At 44.4% G+C, this 26,656-nt stretch overlaps 2 protein-coding genes across 3 annotated transcripts in view; one reads left to right on the top strand and one right to left on the bottom strand.

Moving 5' to 3' along the window:
• The first annotated feature begins 1,087 nt into the window (after positions 1–1,087).
• gpr35b (G-protein coupled receptor 35 b) lies at positions 1,088–4,867 on the top strand. 2 transcript variants are annotated; one of them, XM_062405133.1, is made up of 3 exons: positions 1,088–1,955; positions 2,153–2,217; positions 2,937–4,867. In XM_062405133.1, the coding sequence occupies exons 1-3, from the start codon at positions 1,673–1,675 to the stop codon at positions 3,786–3,788; spliced, it is 1,200 nt and encodes a 399-aa protein (XP_062261117.1). In that variant the 5' UTR covers positions 1,088–1,672; the 3' UTR covers positions 3,789–4,867. The 2 variants fall into 2 exon arrangements, with proteins under 2 accessions (XP_062261117.1, XP_062261118.1); XM_062405134.1 differs by having other exon boundaries at positions 1,093–2,217; positions 2,937–4,866.
• A 416-nt stretch (positions 4,868–5,283) lies between these two features.
• Positions 5,284–26,656, bottom strand: part of LOC133968889 (semaphorin-6B-like) — a 28,286-nt gene continuing 6,913 nt past the window's right edge. Inside the window, exons 2-17 of the mRNA XM_062405132.1 lie at positions 20,502–20,625; positions 19,545–19,656; positions 18,597–18,657; positions 18,426–18,488; positions 16,595–16,693; positions 16,417–16,507; positions 16,058–16,177; positions 15,361–15,449; positions 14,170–14,387; positions 13,956–14,087; positions 13,571–13,720; positions 13,253–13,429; positions 12,241–12,381; positions 12,003–12,080; positions 10,598–10,659; positions 5,284–9,226 (exon numbers count right to left, since the gene is read on the bottom strand). Coding sequence (XP_062261116.1) covers positions 8,238–9,226; positions 10,598–10,659; positions 12,003–12,080; positions 12,241–12,381; positions 13,253–13,429; positions 13,571–13,720; positions 13,956–14,087; positions 14,170–14,387; positions 15,361–15,449; positions 16,058–16,177; positions 16,417–16,507; positions 16,595–16,693; positions 18,426–18,488; positions 18,597–18,657; positions 19,545–19,656; positions 20,502–20,622 — 2,703 coding nt within the window. The 5' untranslated portion in view covers positions 20,623–20,625 and the 3' untranslated portion in view covers positions 5,284–8,237. The remainder of the gene's footprint in view (positions 9,227–10,597; positions 10,660–12,002; positions 12,081–12,240; positions 12,382–13,252; positions 13,430–13,570; positions 13,721–13,955; positions 14,088–14,169; positions 14,388–15,360; positions 15,450–16,057; positions 16,178–16,416; positions 16,508–16,594; positions 16,694–18,425; positions 18,489–18,596; positions 18,658–19,544; positions 19,657–20,501; positions 20,626–26,656) is intronic.

Here is a 26,656-nt window from a genome sequence, read left to right as displayed (position 1 = left end):
TTATAAAATCCAGATTTGGGTTTAGTTGTGCAACACTTTTTTTTATCATAAGACACTTTAATTCTAATTTTAACAATGATCAGTGATGACAAATACACAGAGAGCTCTGAACCTACAATGTGGATCTTTGTATCACTGTCCTCCCTCACTAAAACAGACCTCTTCTTCCTCTTAAAATCAATTAATCCCTCTCAAACTAAACCGTTCTTCTGTATTAAACATTTAAGGTTAGTGTTACAGAGAGGGCAGTTGTGCTCAGTGTCGCCAGGAGCCACAACCAGTCTTTCTTTTTCTTTTTCTGAATGTTTCTTTTATGTTTTTTTTTAAACCATGACCATCTCTCCAAGTTGAAGGCCTGTGTGCGACAACCTCAGAGTACCTTTCTTTATTATTACATGATTGTATGAGTGCAGTGTTTGTACGATAATGATAAGAGTGCAGACAATGATTCAACTGTGCAGTCTGGTCAAGGTTCATGATTATTTTTGGACAAGCAGTTTCAGTCTCTCCTTATCGTCTTTGTTCTTGACAGTAATCTCTGCTCCACACCCGTTTACAATGTTGTCAATAATAAATACTCATGAACCGAATATCACTCAAACTGAATTTTACAAAGGGCGACTCGAACACAACGTTCAGTCCGGATTCAGGGTTTTGTGTCGTGGAACACAGAGTGAATATACCTCCTCTGTGATCAACCAGGGATTCAGACCCCACAGGACACACAGGCTCAGACATAGTTACAGTGATCACACACACACACAAACACACACCCACCCACACACACACACACACACACACACACACATGCATGTCTTTCTATAGTTGTGAGGACACTCATTGACATAATGTATTCACTAGCCCCTTACCCTTACCTAAACCATCACAACTAAATGCTTAATCTTAACCCTCAAACAGCCCTCACAATGAACCAAAATTGGCCATTGTAACTATAGATTGGCATGTGCATCTATCTATCTATCTATCTATCTATCTATCTATCTATCTATCTATCTATCTATCTATCTATCTATATCTATCCACCCTTCATTCACATGTGTTTATCAGCTCATATATGAAGTATGACCAGGTTCTTAGTCTTTTCTAATTAAGCATCATTGTGCAGTGTCTGCCTCGTGTGTGTGTGTGTGTGTGTGTGTGTGTGTGTGTGTCTGTGTGTGTGTGTGTTTCAGCGGAACCAGAGTCCAGCTCCCCTCAGCCTCCATCTGTCTGCCTGGACAGAAACACTCTGCTGAGGACATATTGACAAAATAACTCAGGAATATGGAGCAGATTGGCCGGAGCAGGGTGAAGGCCTGCAGATGTCTCCAAGATTACTCAATCTGTTCTAGCTTACTGTCTTATTGAATCAAGACCATAATTTACAAAGGTTCTTCCACAAACAGGGGTTTCGATCTGCGGTCTCTGGCTGTTCCACTGGGGCTGTCAGTTGTCGACTAGCTTAAGGAGTGATCGGAGGCTATTTTTCGCTCCTCAGTTGATGTACTACAATGGAAAGTATTGTGTGGGACCAACATTTTCCCAGTCGGCGTGCTGACACACTGACACACATTTTCCAAACCAAAGCCCAGCACCTTCATGTTGCTTTATGCAGAAATTTCCGCTTGTTTCATCCGACAGAACAAAACTTTGACCAATTTCTCTTCATTAGATGTCGAAGAGTGATTACACTGTGTTTGAAATAAGGCCTATGCTGTTCAGGGACATCTTGCTTTTTCCCTTTTCCAATCTGCAGCTCTCTCGTGACTTTGCACTTCCACCTCGCGTGTGTCTGTGTCAGAGAGGTTGTTTCGCTTCCTACTTCACATTTATTCAAAAATGTATATACAGCAGCATCGACCAAAATCGAAACAGGAAACAGATGTGCTCCAACCAAGTGCTGCACTATCACAACTTCTGTTCACACCAGCTTTCACAACGTTCACATGTTCTTTGTAAGTAAGCCTACTAATATTTTCCCTCATATGAATGTGTTCAGTTATCGATTAGTCGCTCTATATGTTGTTTCCACTTATACATACATACTTTTTCTACTGAAATGGAGAAAGACCACAGACCACAGGGGAAATTGTGCAACGTTTCCCAGGCGTTAACTCAGAATACTGTGTCTAAAAGGACTCGCTTGACACAGATACAGGTGCCGCTGCCCTCAAAGTGACTACAGTGAGGTTGATGCTCAGGAGCTCAGCGCACTTGGTGAGTTCAGCAACATACATTTTTTACTGCTTACTTCTTTTTACCTATTTCTTATATAAATGTGTGTGTGTTTGTGTGTGTGTAATAATATCAGGAAACTAAGATTTTTGCAACCATGTGAATGGCTGATGAAATCATACTTTAAAGACTGAGACACTTCCATTGTGAGAAAATTATGATTTAAAAAGTGGGAGTTCAAAAATGGCTTCATTACATACACAGTAATTCAACGAGAAGATTCACAGAGTTGTTGATTTCTTACATTGTCGTCAGTTGTAGTGTTGTGAGCAAACGCTTTGAGTTCTGCTGTGATATAATATAAACTAATCACATGTAGTTGTGAAGTAACGGAACCATAACTTTGACCACAAGAGAGCTTCTCGTTTCACATCTGTCACAAAGCAGCACTCCAATGTCCCTATCTTCAAATTTTTGCTTTCGATAAACTTTGGTCTTGTCGAACCTTCCGAGAGGTATTAAATATAAAGATTCACAGATCATTCACTGGAAAATCGAAATCTACACGCAAATTGAATGGGTCCTTCCCTGACACATGTCGCATTCCTCCACTAGGTTTGATGGTAATCTGTTTATTTGTATTAGTATTATTATAAGTGCTGAATTAGTAGTTATTATTGTATGTTTTCTATTCTCAGTCGTATCTCAATAATTGTGCCTTTCTCTGCTCTAAAATACTCCAATGACACAATTTCTTTCAGGAAAACATGAACAACACCACCACCAGCTGCCATGTAGAACACCTCCAGGGTTTGGCTTACACTCCTCTGTTCATCCTGGGTTTCCTCATCAACGCGGCAGCCCTGCGCGCCTTCATCGCCAAGCGGGCCTCCTGGACGGACACCCACATCTACATGTTCAACCTGGCTATAGCTGACACTGCCCTCGTTCTCTTCCTCCCCTTCAGGATCTTTGACGCCTACTTCTGCCTGCCAAAGAACTACTTTTGCACTGTCCTCCTCTTCGTTCACTTCATCAACATGTACGCCAGCATCATGACCACGACCGCCATCAGTGTCCACCGCTACCTGGCCGTGAGGTTCCCCCTGCAGACCCGATTGTTGAGGAGGAAGAAGGAGGTAGCTGTTGCCGTGTGCTTGATTATTTGGGGACTTCTGGTGACGGGATCCTTGATTTTCCGAGAGCAGAACCACCCGCAGAAACTCTGGACGTGCTATGAAAGATGCAAGGATCGACCGCTCAGCACATGGTTAATCCTGATTATGGTCGTCCTCGGCTACCTCACTCCACTGGTGATCATTGTGTTTTGTTCTCGTCACATCATCTCTGTTCTGTCAAAGTCGGAAGACAAGTCAGAGGAAAAGAGAAGCATTGTTGGTCTGGTTTCAGCCAACATGGTCGTGTTCGTCGTCTGCTACACACCGATCCACATTGGCTTCCTCGTCAACTACTTTTCCACTCCACCTTCGAACTGGCGGGAGGTACATTCGCCTCCACATTTGTTTTTACTTGTGTGTGAATGGATTGCCACCACAAACTGCTGCTTTGATTCCGTCAGCTATTACTTCTTATTGAAACACTTTTATTCATAAGTCAGTGTTAGAATTAAAGAAGTGCTCCACAGACGTAAGATCAAGAAATGACTTTTTATGATGTCATCAAGGTCGTCTCTGTTTGGCCTTCAGACTCTTTGGGGAGGATGAATGAAATACACTGTTGATTTATGGGAATTGTAGGATCCAGTGTTTCTGCAGCTTGATACAGTCAGGGGTGTACAATTTAGGATGTTACAAAATCAGCTTCTTGGATTTAGAATTTTTTTCAAGTGAATCATTCTTTTGTGAGATCCCAATATGATCATTTATGCAGAACAAAAAATCCTGGGTGGCCTTTTAAATAGGCTTTATGCTAACTCTTTAATTAGCACCATGTTTTAAGTGTCTAATACTCAGTATTAGTGAAACATGAAAGCAGAAAAATCTTAGATCTAAAAAAAAAGTAATATCAGAATAAAGTAATATTCTAGGTGTCATGTTAGAGCACAAATATCAAAGGATCATCTTATCGCCTGCTCTAAAATGAGGAAAACTGAGCATCATATTAAATTAGAACAAATAATTAAATATTTAATCTTTAGGCATCACATAATCAGGGCTTTGAAGAAATTGTGCAAGAAACTGAATCTATGCTGACAGAAGATCCACACAGACCAGGAGGGAATTGACTGTTTAGTGATGGAGGAAATGTTTGCTTGTGTTCGACTGGGAGGATTTCATCTGTTACATCTGCGTGATAAGTGAGAGGGTTCGTAGATTCTCACGAAATAATGGTCCAAGGGTTTGGATCCAGAAGGAGTCGAACTTTGGCCAGCACAGTGATATGATGACTTGAAATACATACAGACCTAAAACTCTGTCATAATCGGGCATTGCTTGTGATGATTATTATTTTGTATATTCTAATGATATGATTTATTCTCAGAAAATGTAAGTTATGTATATTCTAAAAATGTAGTTTTCCACGTGACAAAGTCCAAGGTTGCTGTATGAGCTGGTTCCCATTATGTGTTTTCCTTATGCGGACAAAAGCAAGTTCTAATAACATAAATCTGTGACTTTTAAGGTGAAGACATGTTTTCAGTCTGTATTGAGGTTTCGGTTCAAGTAAAATTTGCATTGATGGGCAAGTGAGTGCTGCCTGCACGATGGACAGAGCGTTACATCAGAGCAGAGGACGAGGGCTATTCTCGTCTCTGCTCCAGACCTTTCAACGAAACAGCTGTCTGAGTCAGGCTTAGCTGCACAGACAGACGATGTCCGGTCAATGCACATGGCGCCCATGGGAGTTCGTACCTCCCACACCCTCACACGGGCCGGAAGAAGGGAAGCCAGTGTCCAGCTCCCTCTTGTGGCAGGACACAGGTAAATACTAACTCAGCCTGCCTGTCTGGCAATATGATGAAAGGTGTTTCTCATTTTAAAAAAATTCACAGGAGTAATGATAAACACGGTACTCCTCGTTGCTGGGAATCTGCATCTGTTCAGAACCACACGCGACCACATTAGCAGTCAATTGTATAATGTCATTTAATAGCAGTACTCCAAAAATCGATGGTTATTATAACAGCAGTATTTTAGCAACTGCAAAAAAAACAAAAACAATCAAAAAACAACTCAGCAGGCACCAGTCAAATGAGATGGCTCAGTTGTGGCTGAGTCCAGGCCTGCGACTCTACTCTAACAACAGGAAGGAGAGGGCTGCCCTCAGCAGTCACGTAAATACTGTACATACATCTTATTCACAGCATCGTCGCCGAATAAAGAAAAACTCACACTTCAAACACAGTCCTGTCTCAGAAGAGCTCAAACAACCCCCACCCTCCCTCCCCCCAAAACCCCCAGACCGATACATTATACCATCAGCCTGATTATTTACACTATTCACAAATGATACAGGACAGCTCCTTTACAGAATGCAAAAAAAATGTGCTTTTCCTTATTACGGCACAGTACAGGATGACATTCAATGGAAGAGAATGAGCGCAGTCATTCAGTCAGGATGCTGAGAAGTACTTTCAAGATCCTCCAGTATGGCAGTCGGTTGGCAACGACAGACAAGACACTATACGACAGAAGAAGACAAAAGAATTTGGATCTACAGAGGTGACCTCGCGGCACTTCAGTGCATTCGAAGGTTTGCTTATAAAACTACTTATGGATCATTGTTATTACATATCAGCTATTCTGGATTAAAAGCAGCTCCCGTCATGGTTTAAGTGAAAACATTACAGTATAATCATGACAAAGGGTCTGCGGGTGTTTTTACATATTTACAGCACGTTAGTTTGGCATGAGGCCTCAAAGTAGTGTATAAACAGACCCTCAAACACCCCTGCTGGTGGCGCTCTGTATCTGCAGGAAAAAAAAATAAACAATTTCAACAGTACCAGCCAACGTGGAGATGAAAGAGCGGAACATTCAGCACGTAAAGTCAAAGGCATATCACGCGTACAGTATACTGCAGTCGTTGAGCTCTCCATCACCACAGTGCACAAAACCCCTGCACTGCTGATTCTTCATGGCACTTTAAACATTTCTCCCTCCGTTATTTTTTTAATTTTTTTTGCTTTGGGAATCAGGCATCAGGAAATCATCATTCATTATAGTTGGCTTCGATGTACAGATGTAAAAATAACAAACAGACACTGGTCATCTTTAGCGTCTGAGGTTTCAGTCGTGGAGCAGGTTGATGTGAAAATTTACATAGAAACAGATTTTCATATATTCATATTTATAATGACATGACAGATGGTTTTACTTTTGTTTGCAAGCAAATGCCTGATATCCTTTTTTGGACTCATTATCCCTTGATCTAAATTAAATGTTTGCTATGTACAGATAAACCACATATTGCTGCTCACTACAAGGTCCTCCTACTGTCTGGGGCCGGGAGGGGAAATCGGCTATAACAAAGCACACTCTCATTATTTTATGGTTGTTGCACCTCATTTCATCAGGCTGCATTTTGTTTCCTCTACGTCTTGTCTCTTTTTATGACCTCCATCTCCTCGCCAACACACTCACAGCGTGTCGTGTTAATCTAAACGCTGACCATTTCATGCCACCGGACACTTTGATATGCTGGATATATATGGTCCCATTTGCCTGCTGGGAACATTTCCATTACCCCTATTGGCTGCGAGTTAAGCCAGAGGTTTCAATCACGGCTGCTGTAGCTGTCACTTTATTCTGTACCACGTCTGTGTGGGACCTTGGCCACTGTGGCCTTAACGGGGGGGAAATTTTCGTCCTATAAAAGTGGACTGTGTTCTTTAATGCAGCGGTAATTAGTGTTTTTAAACGCGTGGAAAAAACCTCCGGGTGATAGTGAAGGACAGGGTGGTGATATATTGCAGCGCTTTGAATTCAAATTATCTCAAATGCTCCTCTCTGCGTCCCTGCCCCCGTCGGTCCCCTTTTGTAGCACCCCCTCTCCAGACGTCCTCGTGGAATTATTAGCCATTAAAGAGCACGCGGAGTGGAGGCAGGCAAACAAACAGAGCGATGGGCGGCTGGGATGTCGTCATTTACACAGAGCATGCGGGTTGGCAGAAATAGTGCTGACATTACACTCCTGCACTCTGCTCTCCAAAGAAGTTGAGTTATGGTCCCGTGGGCCCACGAGACAGGTTCGAGGCATTGGGCGCTCACGTCTCCCCTCTCGTACACATGGAATACTAAATACCCCCCTGTACAAATACATGTATCCATCTTCTGTGTGCGCGTGTGCAGCTGGGGAACAGAGAAAAGGAGAAGCACAGAGGAGGGATTTGCGTCGCTTCATCGTCCATTAGGTTTGTGTTTACAGTCACAACAACTTCAGTTTTTTTTCGGATGAGTCAGCTATTAGGCTTCAGGTACTCGAGGATCCGTTTACGAATTTTCAATTTCACCACAAGCACCTAGTTGGCACGAGAACAACAGGTACAATAGATGGGTGGCCATCTCATCAGTGTTATCCAAGAGGGGGGGGAAAGCAACCCCTTCTCCTGCGGCAGTACCTGACTGCTTCTGCAACCTCAGTTAATGTGCACAGAGAAGGAAGCTCCTAAGTGCCGTGTCCATCTTTGTCCACATCCTGTCTGCCCCCCATACTGCTCTCTGTCCCTCTTTCTTTCCTCTCCATCCTCTCTCCTCACTCTCTCTGCTGCTGCTGCTGCTGCTGCTGCTCGCTAGCTGGAGAGGGGAGAGGCAACTCTGCAATGCAGACACAGCAACAACCACAGTCCATCTGACCAATTAGTGTGAGTCAGGATGTGAGTGGCAGTCCCAGCAGCCAGTCCCGAGGAGAGGCTTGTCATGGGGGGACATTTTGGGGGGTGGATGGGCAAGAGACTGACAGAGGAGATCAGAGGGGCTGAATGACCATGAAATAATTATGAAGTGAAGGTAGAGAGAGGACAGAAGATAGAGAGAAGGGGGAGAAAAGAGAGGAAATAAAACTCTGCACATGGAAAGTTGTCCCCTTCATTTCCTCAGCAGTCACTGGCCGGTCTGAGTCCTGTCACTGCAGTTCTTCTTGCTCATCAGGTGGCTGAGATCCACCAGCTCGCCCAGCTCGCCCCGCTCCAGGGCCCCTCTCAGCAGGGCCCTGGTCAGCCCGGGAGTGTGCTGCTGGGACACATACGCCTGAACACTGGGAGCCGGCATGGAGGGGGGAGGCATAGGGACAGGGACCATACCGTGGCTACTGAGGATGTATCCTTCCTGGGCCGGCCAGCGCAGAGGCAGCGGGTCGTTGTACTCCATATGGGCAGTGGGTGCCGAGACCACCCTCCGACGCTCAGGCGAGTCCTGGGGGGTCATGGGGTAAACATACTCTCCTGCAGACTTCCTGAGCGGGGCCTTGGGCGTCCCTTTCATTCCCTTTTCCTGCTTGCTCAGGCAGACATAGTGCTGGCGTGGTGTGTCTATTACTCGGCCCTCGCCAGCGTGTCTCCCAACAACCCCTTGCTGGAACAGTCTGGTGGTCAGGTAGACAGAGGGGGGAATGCGGCAGGGTGAGCCCAGACCCACAGAGCCTCCCCCCAGGTACGTCTGGCTGGTGTCCCACCCTCCAGAGTAGGAGTCAGACAGCCGCAGGCCTCTGCGTTTCTGCTGGGGGGTGTGCTCCGGGGTGGGGAGGAAACCGGGGTCGAGCTCCCCTGACTTCACCCAGCCGTTGGGCATGACGAAGAGGGTCTCCCCGCCCGGGGGGCAGGGGCGCTCCCCGCCTCCCTGCCGCGTTACGCTCAGCACGGAGCCTCCCATTCCGCCGCCGCCGCTGCTGAGCAGGCCTCTCTCTCGTCGCTGGATGGAGGACTGGGAAGCGTTGCCATGGCGACGGTTGGCAGGCTTGTGGGCCATGATCCAGCACACGGCAAGGCCAGAGAGCGCCGCCCCGATGGTAAATGCAGAGACTGCAGACGCCACGAGCAGGTTGAGGGAGACCAGGCTCTCCGGCTCAATCAGCAAACTCTGCTGCAGGATCCCTGAAGATTAAGAGACACAATTATTAAAGATGACATTTAGTGGAACTGTGCAATGGACACTTCTCAGTGTCTGTCTGCGGAGTGCAATTTAAAATTACTATTATTATTACATATGGAGCTATCTTGCTACTTGTACTTAGTGGTTTCCTCCTCACAAGATATAATGCATCATAATAAATCCATATCTACAATAACGCTCATAATGGGTGATCATCACGTTAAGCATTATTTCTGTGGTGATTATGTTTAAGAGGAGCTTCTCTCCAGTCTGGCCTTGAGGCTCCACAGGCTCAGAGTTCAGATGGGGCCTGCACTTGTCATCAGCTCGGCTCAGACCACTGCAGCCGACACTCCCGCTCCTCACTCTTTCCATCCTGCAGCCTGGTCACAGAGTCTCCCCCTCACAGCATACCATTACCTCAGTGTTTCCACCCGGCCCTAATCACTGCCATCTGCGCACACAGCAGAGCGTCTTTGGCTCGGACTCTCCTGTGTTTTCACCTCTCCAGTCTGTCTGCAGCAATGCATCACCCGCTTCTACTCTTAATTGTTGATTAAAAAAAGCTAGAAGCCTTTATACATGAGTGTGATGAGGATCTGGAATGTGCCACACACTCCTCTTTGTAGGCTTTTCCGGAAATTCAGATCTGGCAAAATGGATTTCATGACTTTAAAGTTGGACTCAAACAGGCAGAGCAGCTCCGAAAGAATCCGGTGGAAAGGAAACAACTTCTATTTTAGTTTCCACTGACTTGGTGGATTTCAGAGTGAGAGTCTCTCCGTGGGGCTGCTGCAGTGACATCTGAGCCTCTCACCAGAAGTGACACTAGTATTTTTCTGCTTAGCTATTTCCAGCTTGCTCACCGACTACACTCGGTCATTGCCCTCCTCAGATGTTCAGCTCCGAGAGAACAAATCCCCTCAGGAGGATGCAGGAGGATGCTGCATTTCCCAATCCTGCAGTTCCGTGTTGTCCAATAGCAGCTACACCTCTTTCACATCTTTCCTAATTAAACTGTCTCACACTGACCTGCTGGAAGTGAGGCTGAAACCAAAACACCGGCTGTACTCCCACCTGATTTAGGCTTTGACAAAGACACAGAAAACCCTCCACATTGCTCAAATAAAGGTTGAGTGGGATCTGCCTGAGCGTGAGCGGAAATCACACTGCACCTCGGTTAATTAAAAGGTGTTAAATGTCAGGAATCATCACAAATATATTCCCAATTTTGCGTTTGAGAGGCTGCTTTTAGAACAAAATGTTCATCCACATGTCGGCAGGTGTGATGTGGGACTGAGCCACTAGGTGGAGCCTCCCCTCAGTCCACTGTGCACGACCAGAAGGGTCCATGTCATGGTGCTGCAACCTACCGTCACAGTCTCCTAGATGGGAGGTGGTGTTTCCATACTCCACGTCTTGTTGAAACGGCAGCCTGCAGACACAAAGAGATCCCAGCACCACACATCACACACTTTAATGTTCCTCTTCATTCACAAACAGTAGGACACAAAACATCACAGTGCCCCCAGTTCACGGTATACTAGCTCCTCAATGTAAAATCGATCCATTCATGAGAACATGCTCAGTTTTCCATATTTACACAAATTGGGGGAGATTTGTGGGCAGTAATCGATTCAATGGATATGACCCATATTGATGTGTCATCCAGTGTAATGGGATACACTATTGATCCCATGATTGATTTGCTCCTTTTTTACCTAAATAACGATTTGATACAGATACTGAGCAAGGAAACTGGCTTATACGCTCATAGAATTAAGAATAATAAGGTCAAAATTATTTTTTCATCTATAGAATACATGAAGACATGTATTTTATTCCTTCAGAGGTCAGGGTCAGCTGTGAAGGAGCTGGATGTGAAGATTGCGCTTGTAAATAAACATTTTCACACGTTTGCTTTTAACACAGATTCCAGTGAACGCAGGAACTGGCTCAATGTGGTGCTAAAGAAAAAATCATTCTTCAATCTACAAAATATATACGTACTATTTTATTTTACTGCAGAATTACTCAAACTTCCAAAGTGAAGTTAACATATACATAAAAAAAACTATAGGATGCAGGAAGTTGCTGTGGGTTCAGTGGTTTCACTGGCACAAATGCAAACGGTGCAGATGGAACACAAATGCATTACTGGACATTAATGAGTAAGAATATAAACCTTCGATCGAACCCCTGACCTTTCCAATAGTGGACAACCCGCTCTACCTCTTACGTCATAGCCGCCCACATCAACAAATCATGAACACACTATACAACAGAACAGAACGATTCCTACACACTGCTCTCTGTCAGTCGAACTGATTCCGATTGATGAAGAGTGGTTAGTTTGTTGAGTTTTAAGTTTCTACAGATTGTTCCACATGTGTGCAGCACCGTGTCAAGACTCTGTATCAACATGATGGTTTCAGTGGAACGACAACGACTACTCATGTAGTGATGTACAGTGGTGTGTTCTACAGCCGTCTTCACTAATGAGACTGAAGAGCATCAGTTGAACAGCCTTGGTTAGTTATTAAAAGTGATGGTAGCTTCTACAGAGCAAAAACAAGGTAGTGACTCCACTTGTAGTAAGTGCTGTGTGTGGACTGCGCAGCACTTTTCAAGAGCACTCAACTCCCTTTACACTACAGATCACATTCACTAATTTTCCTCACTTTTCTCCTTATTTTATGTTATTAAATTCAATCACAACATATGGTCATGCTGAACTCTTCACTTGTTTATTTGTGTGTTTGTTTGTGTTGTCTTCACCTTGTGCCTGGTCTCAAGAAGGAGCAGGTGCTGCCTCTGGTCCAGCCACAGTAAGGATCCCTGGAGGCCAGACAGCTTCTGCACACACACAAACACACACACACACACACACACACACACACACACACACACACACACACACACACAAGGAGTGCGAAAGCAAAGAACAAGGACAGACTTGTTTATCAGACATGCTGAGGGAATGGAAAACACTCAAAAGATAAAAAGTGTCACTCACTTCATGCAGCGAGAGTGCAGGTGGCAGCGGGACGTGGGAACTCGGACCAGACAGGAGGAGAAGGCCAGCAGCAGACTGTGGCTGGTCTGGTCCAGCGACAGAGACAAGAGCTGGCGGGCCTGAGGAGAGTCCTCGCCACACCTGGAGACAGACAGCGAGACACAGCGGTGTGAGGACGGTAAACAGGGACAAGAGGCAGCAGAGGGAGGTCACTGTACGTCTGTTGGTGCTTCATGACCCATCGCTCTAACCCCCACACAACAGTCAGCTACAGAGCGTGGTGTGTGGTGTGCGATTTCATGATGCTTCATGTAACCAGCACAGTAACTGATGATGATACCAATCTCCTAAATGATGTGCATGAATGTGAAAACACTGCAGTTCTTCGGTTCCAGACTTGAAGCCGCCAACATGAGAGCTGATACACCTGAAGCCAGTGGTGGTACTAAAGTAAAACTAAAAGTACCATATCAACTTTTCTACTTGAGTAAAACTTAGTACTTTGCTTTTAAATATAGTTAGGTATTCAAAGTAAAAGTACTAACTGAGTTTAGCCTGTTCCCTCCTATGCTACAGTCGATTATATCGTTAACTGTGCCTCCTGTATATTTGACTACAGATTCATTCATATTAATAAAGAAAACTGCAGATGATGCTACTGAAAACACTTGATTTTTCATAATGGCTGAATCTCGGCCTCCCCTGAATCCATTTTCTCTCTTCGCCTGTGATGCTGCTGCTGCAGGAGGCGGGGTCTAATGTTACCTTCCCGCTCTGACTGGATCAGTGGATCAATTGCCATGCTATGTATTGTAAACATTTTGAGGAGGGGAAAGGACAAATACTGATTTGTAGTAATATAGAAAAGTACCTGAAAACAAACATACAGATGCATGACAAAAGTACTTGCTTAGAAAATGCACATGCCACCACTGCCTGAAGTAAATATATCATAATATACATTTCATGATTTGTTCAGTGAGGAATAAGATCTCTTGACTCGTGTACCCACTTCTCTGGGTTGAATCCCTCCACTTCCTCCAGAAACACACTGCTGTGGGACACAGAGTCTCCACTGGGAACCATTAGGAACTTGAGTATGGTCCCTCTGGTTGAGCCCAGGAACAAAACTGTGCGATTTTTATGGGGACCAGCTTCTGTGTCCACCACCATGGCCGTCAGCTGGTACCTAAGGGTGTGGATCAATAGGGACGGTCAATAAAGTACATTTGGATAGATTTGATGCAGATAGTGCTGTCGGGTAGGATTTTATGCTTCCCATTTTCATGCCATAAATATCTTTTGTAAGGGCTGAGTTATCTGTATATACCGTCCCATAGTCTTGACCACCCAGGGTCTATGTCCTAGTAGCGGAACGGTCTCATCCATCAGTGGGTGGGTCTTCACAAAGTTGAGCACCTCGTCTGGCAGCGTGGTAGAGGAGCTAAATCTGGATCCCTGCACTGCACATCCCCCTGGTCTGCAGACGGAAAGAGACAGAGAGACAAAAAAGAGAAAGAGTGGGGTTAAGAGAGAAAGATAGCAAAAGCGAGAGAGGAAGAGCTGGAGGCTGTGTTCGAATATTTGCTGAATAGCAGTGAAGTGGCAGTGTGATTGACAGTGGGAGCTTAGAGCAGGGCAGAAAGTAGACTGTATTGTGAGACAGATGCTCGGGACAGGAGCGCTGCGGTATTCTGCACTTTGCATTACAATACCTCGGTTTAGGCACCAGGTCGTCCGAGACTGGAGTCCAGATAGACTCTGGGGATTTCTGCTCTTTAAATCGTCCCTCAAAGGCATGAGAGAGCTGCTGCATGTCAAACACACACACCGCAGAGCCAGGGATGCTAAGGGAGAGAGGACAGCGGTGAGATATACCGTAAATACAGTTTTGTCGACATTGTGTGAATGTTGCGTCCGTGCCTGTACCTGTTTGGCGGCGTGGAGAAGAGGCCGAGGACGACGTCCCGGCCCTGCATGTGGATGATGTTGCTCGTGGCGTGTAAGAGGTTGAAGTAGAAGTGTGAGTCTCCCGGGACGGAGCAGTTGAGCCGCGCCTTTAGAAATGTGGTCCACTGTTTCTCAAGGACACGCTGAGAGCCGCCCAGGTCTGCCTTACACACACGGGCCACACGGGACACCATCACCTGGAATGAAACAAACGGGTTGTAGAGAAATGGAGGGTTAATCTACTTACTAATTCCACAAACATCTGTCTGTCTGTCTGTATATGGCCTGTGTATCTTGCAAACCATTCAGCTAATCGGCTTCACACTTGGTATGTGTATTTTTAATGGTCCAGGGAAGAGCCGTGTTGAATTTTGGGTTATTTGGACATGTGATATGTTCAATGATTACAAAATCTATCAGAACATTTAATCAGACGACCAGTGCTCTGTAGTGGGGGCGGGGCAGTGGGCCTTCAGTCTGTGGACTGAGTTGAACATGTTTGCTTCTAAGTCACTGTATAAAGCGGTTGGCAACTGGCCAGATCAGATTTTTTCTATTTCACTGTATCGGGCTGACACAGACATTTATGGCTGATCTCCATCATGGTGGCAACATTCATAGAATCACTTTGTCTCTAGCGAGTAGCCTTCAAAGTAAAAGCATAACCTTGGTTTTGCTGCTAAAATGCTTTATATTGAACTGAATTTCACAGCTTTGACTTTGAAAAATCACACACTTGACTCTGAAGATTGTTGTGACATATAATGTATGAAAAAATAGCTGCATTTCAGCAAATCATTCAAACTTATATAAAAGCCATACAAAGTAAAAGTAATCAATCTTAATCAGTTTCCTTTTATGAAAAACATTGACTTCACAATCTTCATTGAAGATTAGCCAGGTAGGATGAACACAAAGTTGTTTAAACCTCACTCTGCAACATAGACTGTTTATGAAAAGCTCTGCACACAACCTCCAGCACACAAAACAATGAAAAGGTGACAGTATATTGTAGGAATGTTTGAAGAGGACTCACTGATGATGAGGAATAATTCTGAAGTAGCCATGGATAAGTAACACAAGCAAAGCAAACAGCCCATTCCAAACAGGCAGGTTCAGAACGGCCACTAAACTCGTAGAATAAAAAGAAGGTAGAGGAGGAAAGTATACCTTCTCTAGATGATGAAACTCCATCGCCATCTCTCTGAAGAAGAAATAAATGTGAGGCCCCCACTCCATAGCGCTCACAAAGTAAGGCTCTGAAAAAGCAGGATGAGAAAAATCAACGTTAGACAAACACACACTCACACTTCAGAAGGCTGGTGACGCAGTGCCCGAGGCCTGACGTAGCCCTCCACACTGCCCGACATGGCGCTCTAATAACAATCACATCAACATGAACCAGCGCTGTCCACAGGCCTGGGGGGATTAAATATTCATGTCCTGTTTAATCTATCATCATAGACGAGAGGATACGCATTATTTATCATTTATTCAGCCAGCACTGTTCCAACTGCCCCTGTGGAAAACAGGCTCAGCTGTTCATCCGAAGCCTTGTTCAAACCCCGGAGTCTGTGGAGTCTGACTAACCTCAATACATCACTCTGTCTGCTCCACTTAAATCCAATGAAATGTGGGCCTAATCATGTCTGCTTTCTCTGAATGCAACTTCCTATTCAGCCCCCCCCAAAATCATCCTCTTCACCTGTGAGCCATTCAGCAAAAGTTGGCCACAGTGGCACAATTTCCTTTCAGCTAACTACAGACGGTAATGGTGATGCTTTTTGTTATTTGCATTCTGACTGTCCACTGGGGCTGTCTGGCTCTGCTGTGTCATTTTTTTTAATGCGTCTGTTTCTTAAAGTACCTCTGAACCACTTGGAATCGTGTTTGACCGTGCGGAGGGCGGGGCTGTCGCCGAGGCTCCGATAGATCACCGCATCGATGGCGAGGAAGTCTGTCACGGTGCCGGTAAAGAGACTTCCATCTGAGAGCCCAGAGAGAGAGAGAGAGAGAAAGAGAGAGGAGGGAAAAGATACAGATGAAGAGATAGCACAAGGTCGGGAAGATTAAAAACCCACACAGGCAATGCCGCAAGAGGTCTGACTATAAATCATTTGAAAAGGTAAACACAAGTGCACAAACATTTCAATGTCTGGAGCCGGGAAGGGAGTCGGAGGTTTGCTAGAGAGCATGAATTCACTGTGAAAACTCAAAACGCTCTACCTGCAAATAAAGCCACGTTGGCGTGTCGTGGATCATACGGGCACCGGGCCATCCCGCTGACAGGCTCTCCCACCATCTCTAGGGTGTCTCTCTGCAAGAGGAGGGAAAAAGGATATATAGATGAAGTAGCTGGCAGGTACACAGAGATTGACCAGCCGACAGATAGATGGATACTAACAGTGTAATTGGCACACAGTGGGTTGAAGGCATTTGTTCCGCACACGAACAGGCCCCCGTGCTGGCTGAGCAGAACCTTGATGAAATTACGGCACTCTCCCTGTAGGAAAAAACACAAAGGGAAACTAATAAAGGAGAGGACAAAATAATAACGTACAGGGCAGAGGGGGGGAAAAGACGGCTTTGTGCCAAAGATAAGCCCAAAATTACTGGTCAGTGCAAGAGGACTGTCAGTGTGAAGTATGAAGAACGCGGCTGGAAACAGTTCTGAGAGGCAACGACACCCTCAACTGCACTTCATCTGGAGGAACAACAGGAGGACGACTTTATAACAGTCCTCGAGGGTGTGAAGCTGCTACCAGTGAGTCTGAAACAGTACACGTGGGAAATGTTGAAGTATCCTAGTAGAGACCTGAAACCATTGGATTTAAGTCCATGTGTTTGGTCATATCTAAGAAAACAATGACAATATATAAACAAATTAAAACAGAAGAATTTGATTCCGCCAACAAACCACATGAGAAACACATGGTTGAAGCTCCACCTCTGAATCGCAGAGTGTGTGTGCGTCTTTTTTGAATGACTGGACATAAAGCGGTCACGTGAAAAGAGATAACATGAATATGGTCCAAGTGTACATTTTTCCAGTAAGTGTTAATTAGTTATTTGATGAATATTGTGGCTGAGACTGACCTGTGATTGGTCAAGTGTATCCACGAGCATTGCTGTGCAACCGCATCAGAGATATTGTGCTTAATTTTTGTGCAACAAGGCAAAGTGAAGATGTGTTTTCCATCTTTATTTAGAGACTATGGCCAGAAGTTTGAGTTTAAATGCGACTGAGCAGACAAATCATTTTCAAATGTGATTTCTAACAAGTTCAAATGGCCACAGTGCTGTGTAGAGGTGCTGCCTTCAAATGACTCACAGTGGCATTTATAGTCGTTTACCCCAAGCTTTACGATTTGACCTCTTCGTCTTGGAGGACTCCCTCTCATTCTCTCATGACACCTTTCCACCCTTTCTCTCCTCTCTTCTCTTTTTTCTTTGTTATTCTTCGATTCCAGCTCTTGTCACTTCTCCTCTTTCATGCGGTGTTATTTGCAGTAACACATCTTTTCCCTTTGTTGTCTCAGCAGCTCCTTCTAACTGCCTTGTATCCGTCTTATCCTCCCTATATGTGTTTCTTTTCTTCTGCCTTCACACATCCCATCCGCACCTTTACCTCCCCTTCTCGACTGATTTCAATTACTGTGTCCTCCCTGAGGCTGTGTCACTCTCTGCTCACTTTGCTCTATAATGTTTCCTGTTTCCTCTTTTTATTTTTTCCTCCCACATCTCTGACCGAATTGGATTCTGCCGGTGGCACTGCTACATTTATACAATAAAGCTTGTATTTTAGGTTACACCCTGTGAACCAGTCTGCCGTCCCATCAAATCTTTCCTTTTTGTGGGTTTGATCACATTCCCATTATATTTCAGAAAAATGTCACCCATTGCTTTATATATAAACATAATTGTCATCCTGCTCCAGGGCAATAAAGGAGATATGTGATGACGATTGGCACTTTGCAGATGTGCAAGAAAATGGCTTTTAAGCTTTGTGGATTGCTTTGCCTCTGGATAACGTTTCTCTGATCTACCTTGATTAAGTAATGTGCTGGTTCTGTATGACAATATCAAATTTGTGCAAATGCCATTTGCAGGTTGGCCCAAAGGAAATAAGTTTTCACTAGCAGCTGTTGTCTGTCCATGCATGCGATAAGCTGGATAGTGTTGACGCGTGTATGAGCGGGTCTCAGAGGCGTGGGTGTTGTGCACGAGCATGATACCTCATGTTTGCCCTTCATCCGGCACACTCGAATGTCGTTCTTATTGGATTCCCACGTCCGTTTCTGCCAAAGCAAAGAGCCACAGTCAGGACACGTTTGCTACATGTGAAGTACATGGTCAATTGCATGTGCATGTTTGGTTTTGTGTGCGTGTGAGAAATTGAGTCGTACCTTGCTGTAGAACATCTCATCACCTGCCATGTTGTCCAGCTCCACTCTGTATAAGTCATCTCTACACAGCACAAACACACAACAAATTAATCCCAATGTGAAACTAAGATTTGAATAGGACATGATATGTCATATATAATATAAACAACAATGATTAGCTGTCAACAATAAGCCAGTGGTTTAGCATTGTTACATATTATCAATGTGTTATTTGATTTATTTTTAATTTAGGCAGTAACAGGTTTGGGGGAAACATAGACCTGTAAACTCTGATTCTATTTTCTTTACTGATCTTTTCAAATTGATTCCAACAGAATAACACTGATTCATCTTTTTAGGATTTTTTCCAACAGCAGATGTCATTTCTCTCATCAGCAAGGGAGGACAAACCGAGCAGAGGTTCAATTTAATATTAACCGGCAGAAATATGTGGATATATCATCTGTGTTGTATTAAACAGTGATGATAATTAATGGCTGAATAAAAGTAGGTCTACTGCTGTTGTAGTTGACTAAGTCTTTTTAAAAAATATGCCTTTCTGCTAGTCGGCCACCTGTTTGTGTTTTTGTGACACAAATCTGTTTTTGTCCACCAAGCCAAAGCAGCAGCAATGAAACAGGATCCGGATGGTCGAGTGTTCCATTCAAATCTGGTGGATTATATTATTTATTTATATTATTCTTTTACTTTCTCATTTAGTCTTATTTGCTTTGTTTTGCGACCTTATTCGCTTTCATCATATTGGGCCCCAAAACCAGAGAGTGATGTGAACAAACTGCTTTCACTTGACATTTAACTAACTTGATTGAACACAGCCTCACTAGAGCAAATGGAAATGTCCTCTGCAGAGTGACAGCAGATGGGGGCTGTGGCATCAAATGATAGCAAGAAGGATATTAATGCCAACACATTGCTAACACACAGTCGGAGGCGGTTGCCGTGGGTTACCTGGCTCCTATGTAGAGCGTGCGGTTGACCTGGAGGATCGTCTGGATGTGCAGCTCCTGCCGCTGAGCGGAACGATGAGCTCTGCCCAGGAACACTGGATATCTTCTCATCACTGACATGAACACACAGACACACATGGAGAACGAAGAGCCCTTACTAAAAAACATCCAGGAATGAGGCGTCTCGCTCAAGGAGAGTTGGACAGCTGAGGACAGAGTGAGCGCTTTCTCCGTCTATATAAACCCAAAGAACCGAGGTTAGGACATAAAATGGCTCCTGCAACCTTCACTTTGATAGTGTCCTCACTCACTCTTGATGCTTTTGTTTGAGGGAAAACAAAGATAATGGGCAGAGACGAATGGCGGAGCGGTTACAGCAGACTGAACCACTTCCCTGCGTTTTCCCCAAAACGTTTGAGGTAAATGAGAGAGTACAGATGAGGTGGGCAGAGGAAGCGGCAGGATCAGACTGTGAGAAAGTTTTGAACAGGAGGACAACAGCCTCCCCAGGGAGCCCTCATCTACAGGAGACAGATTGGGAAAATGTCTCATTGTCCTTGACTGCAGGGAGAGAGAGAGAGAGAGAGAGAGAGAGAGAGAGAGAGAGAGAGAGAGAGAGAGAGAGAGAGAGAGAGAGAGAACATAGCCATCCATCTCCACCTGTCTCCTCCCCTTCTTCCATGCACCCCTCAGCCCTCACCCTCATCTTCTTCTTCATCATCATGCACCTCTCAATCGTTTTCTCTCTTCCCTTCTTTCTTTCTTTCTTTCGTTCTGTCTGTTCCTTATTTTTTCTTTCTTCCTTTCTCATATTTATTAATATACCACAACAGGGCTCCAACCCTTGACCCCTGCAATTTCCACATCTACCATGGAGCCATTCATCACAGCCACACCTCCCCACACACACACACACACACACACACACACTCACACACACAGTGCGAAGGACACATACCCTCTACAGGGACGTAGCTGAGGGGACTGGGCTCCTCTGGGAATGAACCATCAACGAGTCGAAGCAGCAACAGAAGAAACGTGAGGGGAGTGGCCGCGGTCGCCATGGCAGCAGCACACATGCACTGTTAACAAAGAGAGAACGAAGAGAAAATTTGTCATTGTTGTACAGTGTATATACATAAATATACATATGTGTGTGTGTGTGTGTGTGTGTGTGTGTGTGATTGCATGGATGAGGGTGTGTGTGTTGATAGTTTTATAGATTTCTCAACACAGAGGACTTCCAGCCAAGTGGAAACCTGATTTCAACAGGTTTGTGTGTGTGTGTGTGTGTGTGTGTGTTTGTGTGTGTGTGTGTGTGTGTGTGTGTGTGTGTGTTTGTGTGTGTGTGTGTGAGGACAGGGTCAGCAGTGCAGCGGAGTGACTGCTCCCACCAACCTGGCTGCAGCGGGGAGCTAATGTGTTTCTGTTGTCTGCCTTAGCAGTGTAATGGGGATCTATTGTCAGAAATGTCACTCCATTGTCAAACAGTTGGAATTGAAGGCAGATTCTCACAGCCATATAACACAACAAGACACAGAACATCCACCGGGTAACAAAGGCACTTTGTGTGCTAATGCTCTTTTCCCTAATTGTGTTTCTATACGGGCATATGGAGGCTGTATTACTGGTAATTAACCACAAATGGAGGGAGTTGGTCTTTATAGATCAGACAGTAAAAAAGGGAGTGACTGGGGCAAGCTGGACAATGTCTGTCTGAAGGTCAGAAGTCAGGAATGCCCTAAATCACCAGCTAGATAAAAGGAGATGAAACCGGTTGTAGGCTAAAAAAGCTAAAAGGCAGCAAAAGGGTCATCCTGTGTGAGATACACACAAACACATTGAAAAAACAGGACTTTTAAACACCGGTGTATGACATGAAAATCCAAAACATAGTTGCCTCCAAAACAAATGTTTTAATATTCATTCTGGCAGCGATGCAAATTGGCAACAGTTGCAAAACCAAATGCAAATAGCTCAGTATTCAGAAGACAACAGTATTATCCAATGTTGATGAGCTTGTCCTCTTCCTCAATATAAAAAGACGTGTCCCCTTTTAATGGTATAGAAAGACATAATTAAGGATGTTGGGAAAATTTGGGTTGTTCTGAGCTACATGCTAGAGCTGTATCTGAGGAGGCGGAGAATCATGCTGGTGCCTTCTTACTAGGATGGTGTGCAGTGATTGGTTGATGCCTATAATCACAGTGCAAAAGCTCAGAAACACAGGGATACTATTCACCTTCACTGTGAAAGTAAAGTTTAAGTTGTTCAAGATTCATCACCTGGGGACAATGAATGTCTGTAAGAAGTTTGAATGACATTGATCTGATGGTTGTTGAAACCCCTTATTTTATACATCAGCATCTCCTGCACCAACAAACCACAGCAGGTGAATTAACACTGCTGCAGATAAGCTGCACACAGACTTATGTATAGTGGCTACACAATCATACACAAATGTTGAAACCCAAAACCCCCCCTGGCTCAGCTGCATTGCTATCATGGCAGAACTGATTGTGTTTGATGTGAGAATACTTTGAAAGGGAAGAGGCGAGTGAAGGACAGCAAATGGGAGGAAAACAAAAAAAAGGGTGGGAAGCTTTGGTTTCATTTGACACAAAAACGATAAAAGAAGGGTTAGAACTTGAAGGAAAAAAGAGGTGAGCAACATGAACCAGGTCCCATTAAATCAACCTGCACACCAAGTTCCACATTTGCACCCACCCCCGCTTATTTCCTTTCATCCTCTGTCTCACTACCTCCATCACCCACCTCTTCCCTTCATCTCTCTTCCTTTCCATCTCTCAGCTTGTCTGTTCCAGGATAAGACCCCTACGACTGTTTCCGGAGATGGAACGCCAGGTTGAAAGGTAGATGTGCTGGTTGCTAAGGTGACGATATCTGCTATTTGAAGCACGAAGATGTAACACACAAAGGGACACACAAACACATGTGTGTGTGTTTGTGAATGAATGTGTGTATATCATGCACATGCCCGTGTTTCACCAACACTTCAGATTGTGCATGAGAGTTTGAGTGACAAGCCGTTTGAAGACATCAGTGAAGCAACGCGGCAGCAGACTATACCCGAAGGGCCACTTCAAAAGAAAATCTATCCTAGAGATTCCAGGTTCGACTCTCTCTCTCTCTCTCTCTACGCCTTCTCCTCATCAGACGCATCCAAAACCCTGAGGATGTATGAGTGGGGGGGACTGGGATTCCCTGGCGTAGAACACTCTTAGTCAGGCAGGGGTTATCCTCATTTCATCATTACCACTATATGAGAAGGGTCAAAATTTGATGCTGAAAAACCCAAAATGAAATTCTGCCTCCTGTTGTGTATTGAGTCGAAGGATGGTATTAAATAAAAAGTGCCTTTAGGGGGATTAGCCCCCATTTAGGTTGCTTTGTCACATTAATTGCTTGTCTCCAAGTGACTCAGTTTGCAGCTCTGTTCAGAGATTATTACTCAAACTCTGAACACACAGACGTGATGAATATATTTTTACATTCAGCGTGAAAATCTAAATTTAAAGCTCAGAACGTCACAATCAATGTTGACATTTTACAGATTCATGTACAGATACTTTCTTAGAAAACTCTGTACACTTCAACTCATATGCTCAACTACAAATATTGACATAAGGCACACAGTGTCTGCTTTAACAGCACTAACACACACACACACACAGACACACACACACCCGCACACAAACTGCACATACAACATACTAAAACCCCGCAGCCAATCATTAATGAAACCTCCTCATTAGAGAGCATATTGATTAAGGTTATTGATCCATAAGATAAACCATCAGATCTGGGCCAAGGCCAGCATATAAGAGACCGGCTGCAGGCCAGTGCCATGACGAAGGCAGTATTTTCACCACCCTAGGCTCTGGAGGGGCAGCGCCTTGTTATTCAGACCATCAGGCGCTTAAAGTTTTCCCCTGCTGAGCCCTAAGACAGAGGAGAGACAACAAATGATAAAAAAAAAACACGGATGGCTGGCGTGAGTTTTAATAGATACTGCCTGCTGCAGACCTCCAGCCCATCAAGCTATAATAAATCCGGCTGCTGGTGAGAGATCAGGAAATCCTGGTGGGAAAAAGACAAGCGAGAGGAAGGAAGAAAGGGGGCTATGTTATTTGTGTCAGATCACATTAGCGAGACGGGATTAAATAGTGGGACACTGACACGGTCATCATGGGATGCATGTAATGACACCGACGGCCATGCGGCGTAATCTAGCCTCATCAGGAAGCCCATTAGCAAATCACCTGCTAACACTCACATCATTAACCAATCAGCAGGCCATTGGAAGAGGCATAATCACCTGCTCTCACCTCTTATCAGTTCGTCCATATGTTTTGTAATCATCGGCCGAGACTGAGCTCAGTTACATGCGGACATGAATGTCAGGGGTCTACACAACCCCCCCGTGCATCTAGCTGAACGTGAAAGTGAACGTGAGTTATTGTGTATTTAACATTTACCCAAGGACCCATCTTAAAACGCCACAGTGGCCTTTAGTGTATATTAGACATGCTCATGTTTGCACTGAGCACCTCAACTATTAATGCAGCTCAGCAAGATCAATACACTCTCCTCCTGATAAACAGAGACCGAATAAAGAGCGGCATCTCTATTCACACCCAGGAGCATTGACTGTCCGTCAGGAAACAAACAGAGAAGGTCTCAGCGGTCTGTGTGAAGACGTGGACGCACAGAACGAATAAACCAAAGCCACTGCTGTGCAATGCAGGATGGGGTTTCCACAACATACAAGCCCTGACCTGTGCTGCAGCCGGCTGATCAATCCTTCCATATGTTGGTGACGGCATGTGTGGGACAGAAACTGGATCGGTGAAAAATCTGTATTTTGTGTGGCGTTGACATTTTTCTGATGCCTTGTATTGAATCCGTTGTTGTGATTAGGTTTCTCTCTCTCTCTCTCTCTCTCTCCCTCTCTCTGTGTTTTCCCTCTATCTCTCGCTCTCTGTTTAGCTACTGCAGCCACTCCACTCCTTTGTTACCGTAGCAACCAATAGCCAAGCCAGGCAGAGATGTTCTATTGCAGTAGATGTAAAAGCGAGGAGGGCGTGTTCGCCCTCTAACACATACATAAGTGTGAGCAGACTTGCATGCGCACACACACCAACACACCTACACACCCACACACACACACATACACAGACGCATACACTTGAACATTAACCCAGATCCGTGGATGTTCATATGAGGGTGCATGAACACATACATGGATGAGGAGGTGGTGGTACCCCCTCTCTCAACAAGGAGGGGGATGGGGGAACTGCGAGCAGTTTCTCTCCACATTGTTTACACACTGAAAAGGCACCACAGCTCATTTGAAATCAATAGGTCAGCAGTGGAAAATATTCTTTGAAAACGCATTACATAGATTTATTATTCATCGAGTTGGAAAGGATAGTCGTCTCTGAGGCCTTTTCATGGGATTTCCATTTCAACAATTTGATATTTAAGCTGATCTTTGTTCTGTGTGTATGGGAAACTAGTCAGAGTCATTATATATAACAACTTGTCTGGACTGTGATATGCTGGTGACCTGTCCAGGGTGTACCCCGTCTCTCGCCCTACTGTCAGCTGGGATCGACCACAGCCCCTGTGCAGCACTAAGCGGGATAGATAGGTAGGAATGGAACTTTACTGGATATGAGGAAAAATGTGATTTTCCAACCTTCTTCTTTTTCCTTGAAAATAGGTTTAAAATGCTTTTCCCCAACGCAGCTTTCAGACTTTCTTTACTTGATATGAAAATAATAAATGGTTTCAAAGGAATAACTGATGAAGATAACATTGGTAACACACTGAATCCTGAGGAAAGCATGTGCAGGTTAAAGCCCAGAATGAAGAAAGATGGCCTGAGGGTAGAGATGCAGACACGGGCTAAACTGGGAGAAGTGGGTCACCTTCAGACTTCAGTACTCCTCACTGAGACCACTATAGCTTCATTAATAGAGTTAAAACACATTTTCACTGGCAATGGAGAGGGTGAAGACCTAATGAGACATTTCAGCATGATTTTCTTACTGCGGTTCAGTGGTGGGATGTAATGAAGTACATTTACTTTGTACTTCCAATTTCCACTTTACTCCACAATATATATCAACAAAGATATTTTCAGTAAAGTAATTAATAACAAGAGGGGAGCTGGTGCACTCATCCGATTAGAGCGGGAAGGTTAAAACATTAAAACCCCGCCTCCTTCAAAAAGAGCAAGGTGCCGTTAGAGAAACACCTGAATCTGATATGGATGAGATCCACTGCCAAGACTCATGATGCCATAATGCTGTAGTACACATTGTATTACATACAGCAAGTACTTTTACTTTGAACACTTAAGGTTCCATCAGTGACTCAGACGATCATCATGATTATGTTAATCTCAGGTGTCTGTTTCAGAAAATGTTTCCAAGCGCTGCCAAGTAAACAGATAAAGATGAAAACGACCTGATTCAACAATCCAGCTACAGACTTCAATATATCAAGATTTACTTAGACTAAGTATTTTAAAGTGAAGGTCGAAGGTTCTCTACTTAAATAAATCTTGATTTTTGGAAACACTATTTAACAACTTTGATAAATGAATGAGGAACTGCACTTACACATTTAACATTTGATGAAAAATGCACAGCAAACACATAGATCACAATGTGAATGTGGAAGGGTAACATTTATAGACGGTCCACCAGCTGCCCAGTCTTGCAGTTGTGAGAGGAAGTTCATAACTCATATTAAACTGCATGTTAAACTAATTGTTTTAGGGAAATGAAGTGACTCTGTGAAGTATCATGATCCCTGATAAGAAACAGTCTATATGGCGCCATAAACGTAAACACTGCACGTAACTCTAAACTGACATTTCACACAAACAATGTCTAATATGTTAATTAATGAGCGCTAGAGGATCATTCTTTTCATTTTTTGACAGAGCTGGGCTGTTGCAAACAGTTTTTTTAAACCTGGTTCCAGCTTCTATTCTAACCTAAGTTAACACGTTTCTGGCTCTAATAGTTGTGAGAGTGGTATCGATCTTCTCATCTAACTCTCACAAATTAGGCAAAAGAA

This window comes from Platichthys flesus, chromosome 14 (genome assembly GCF_949316205.1).
Source record: "Platichthys flesus chromosome 14, fPlaFle2.1, whole genome shotgun sequence".
NCBI classification, from domain to species: domain Eukaryota; kingdom Metazoa; phylum Chordata; class Actinopteri; order Pleuronectiformes; family Pleuronectidae; genus Platichthys; species Platichthys flesus.
Note: the sequence above shows the minus strand (reverse complement) of the source record. Positions and strands in the feature narration are given on the sequence as shown.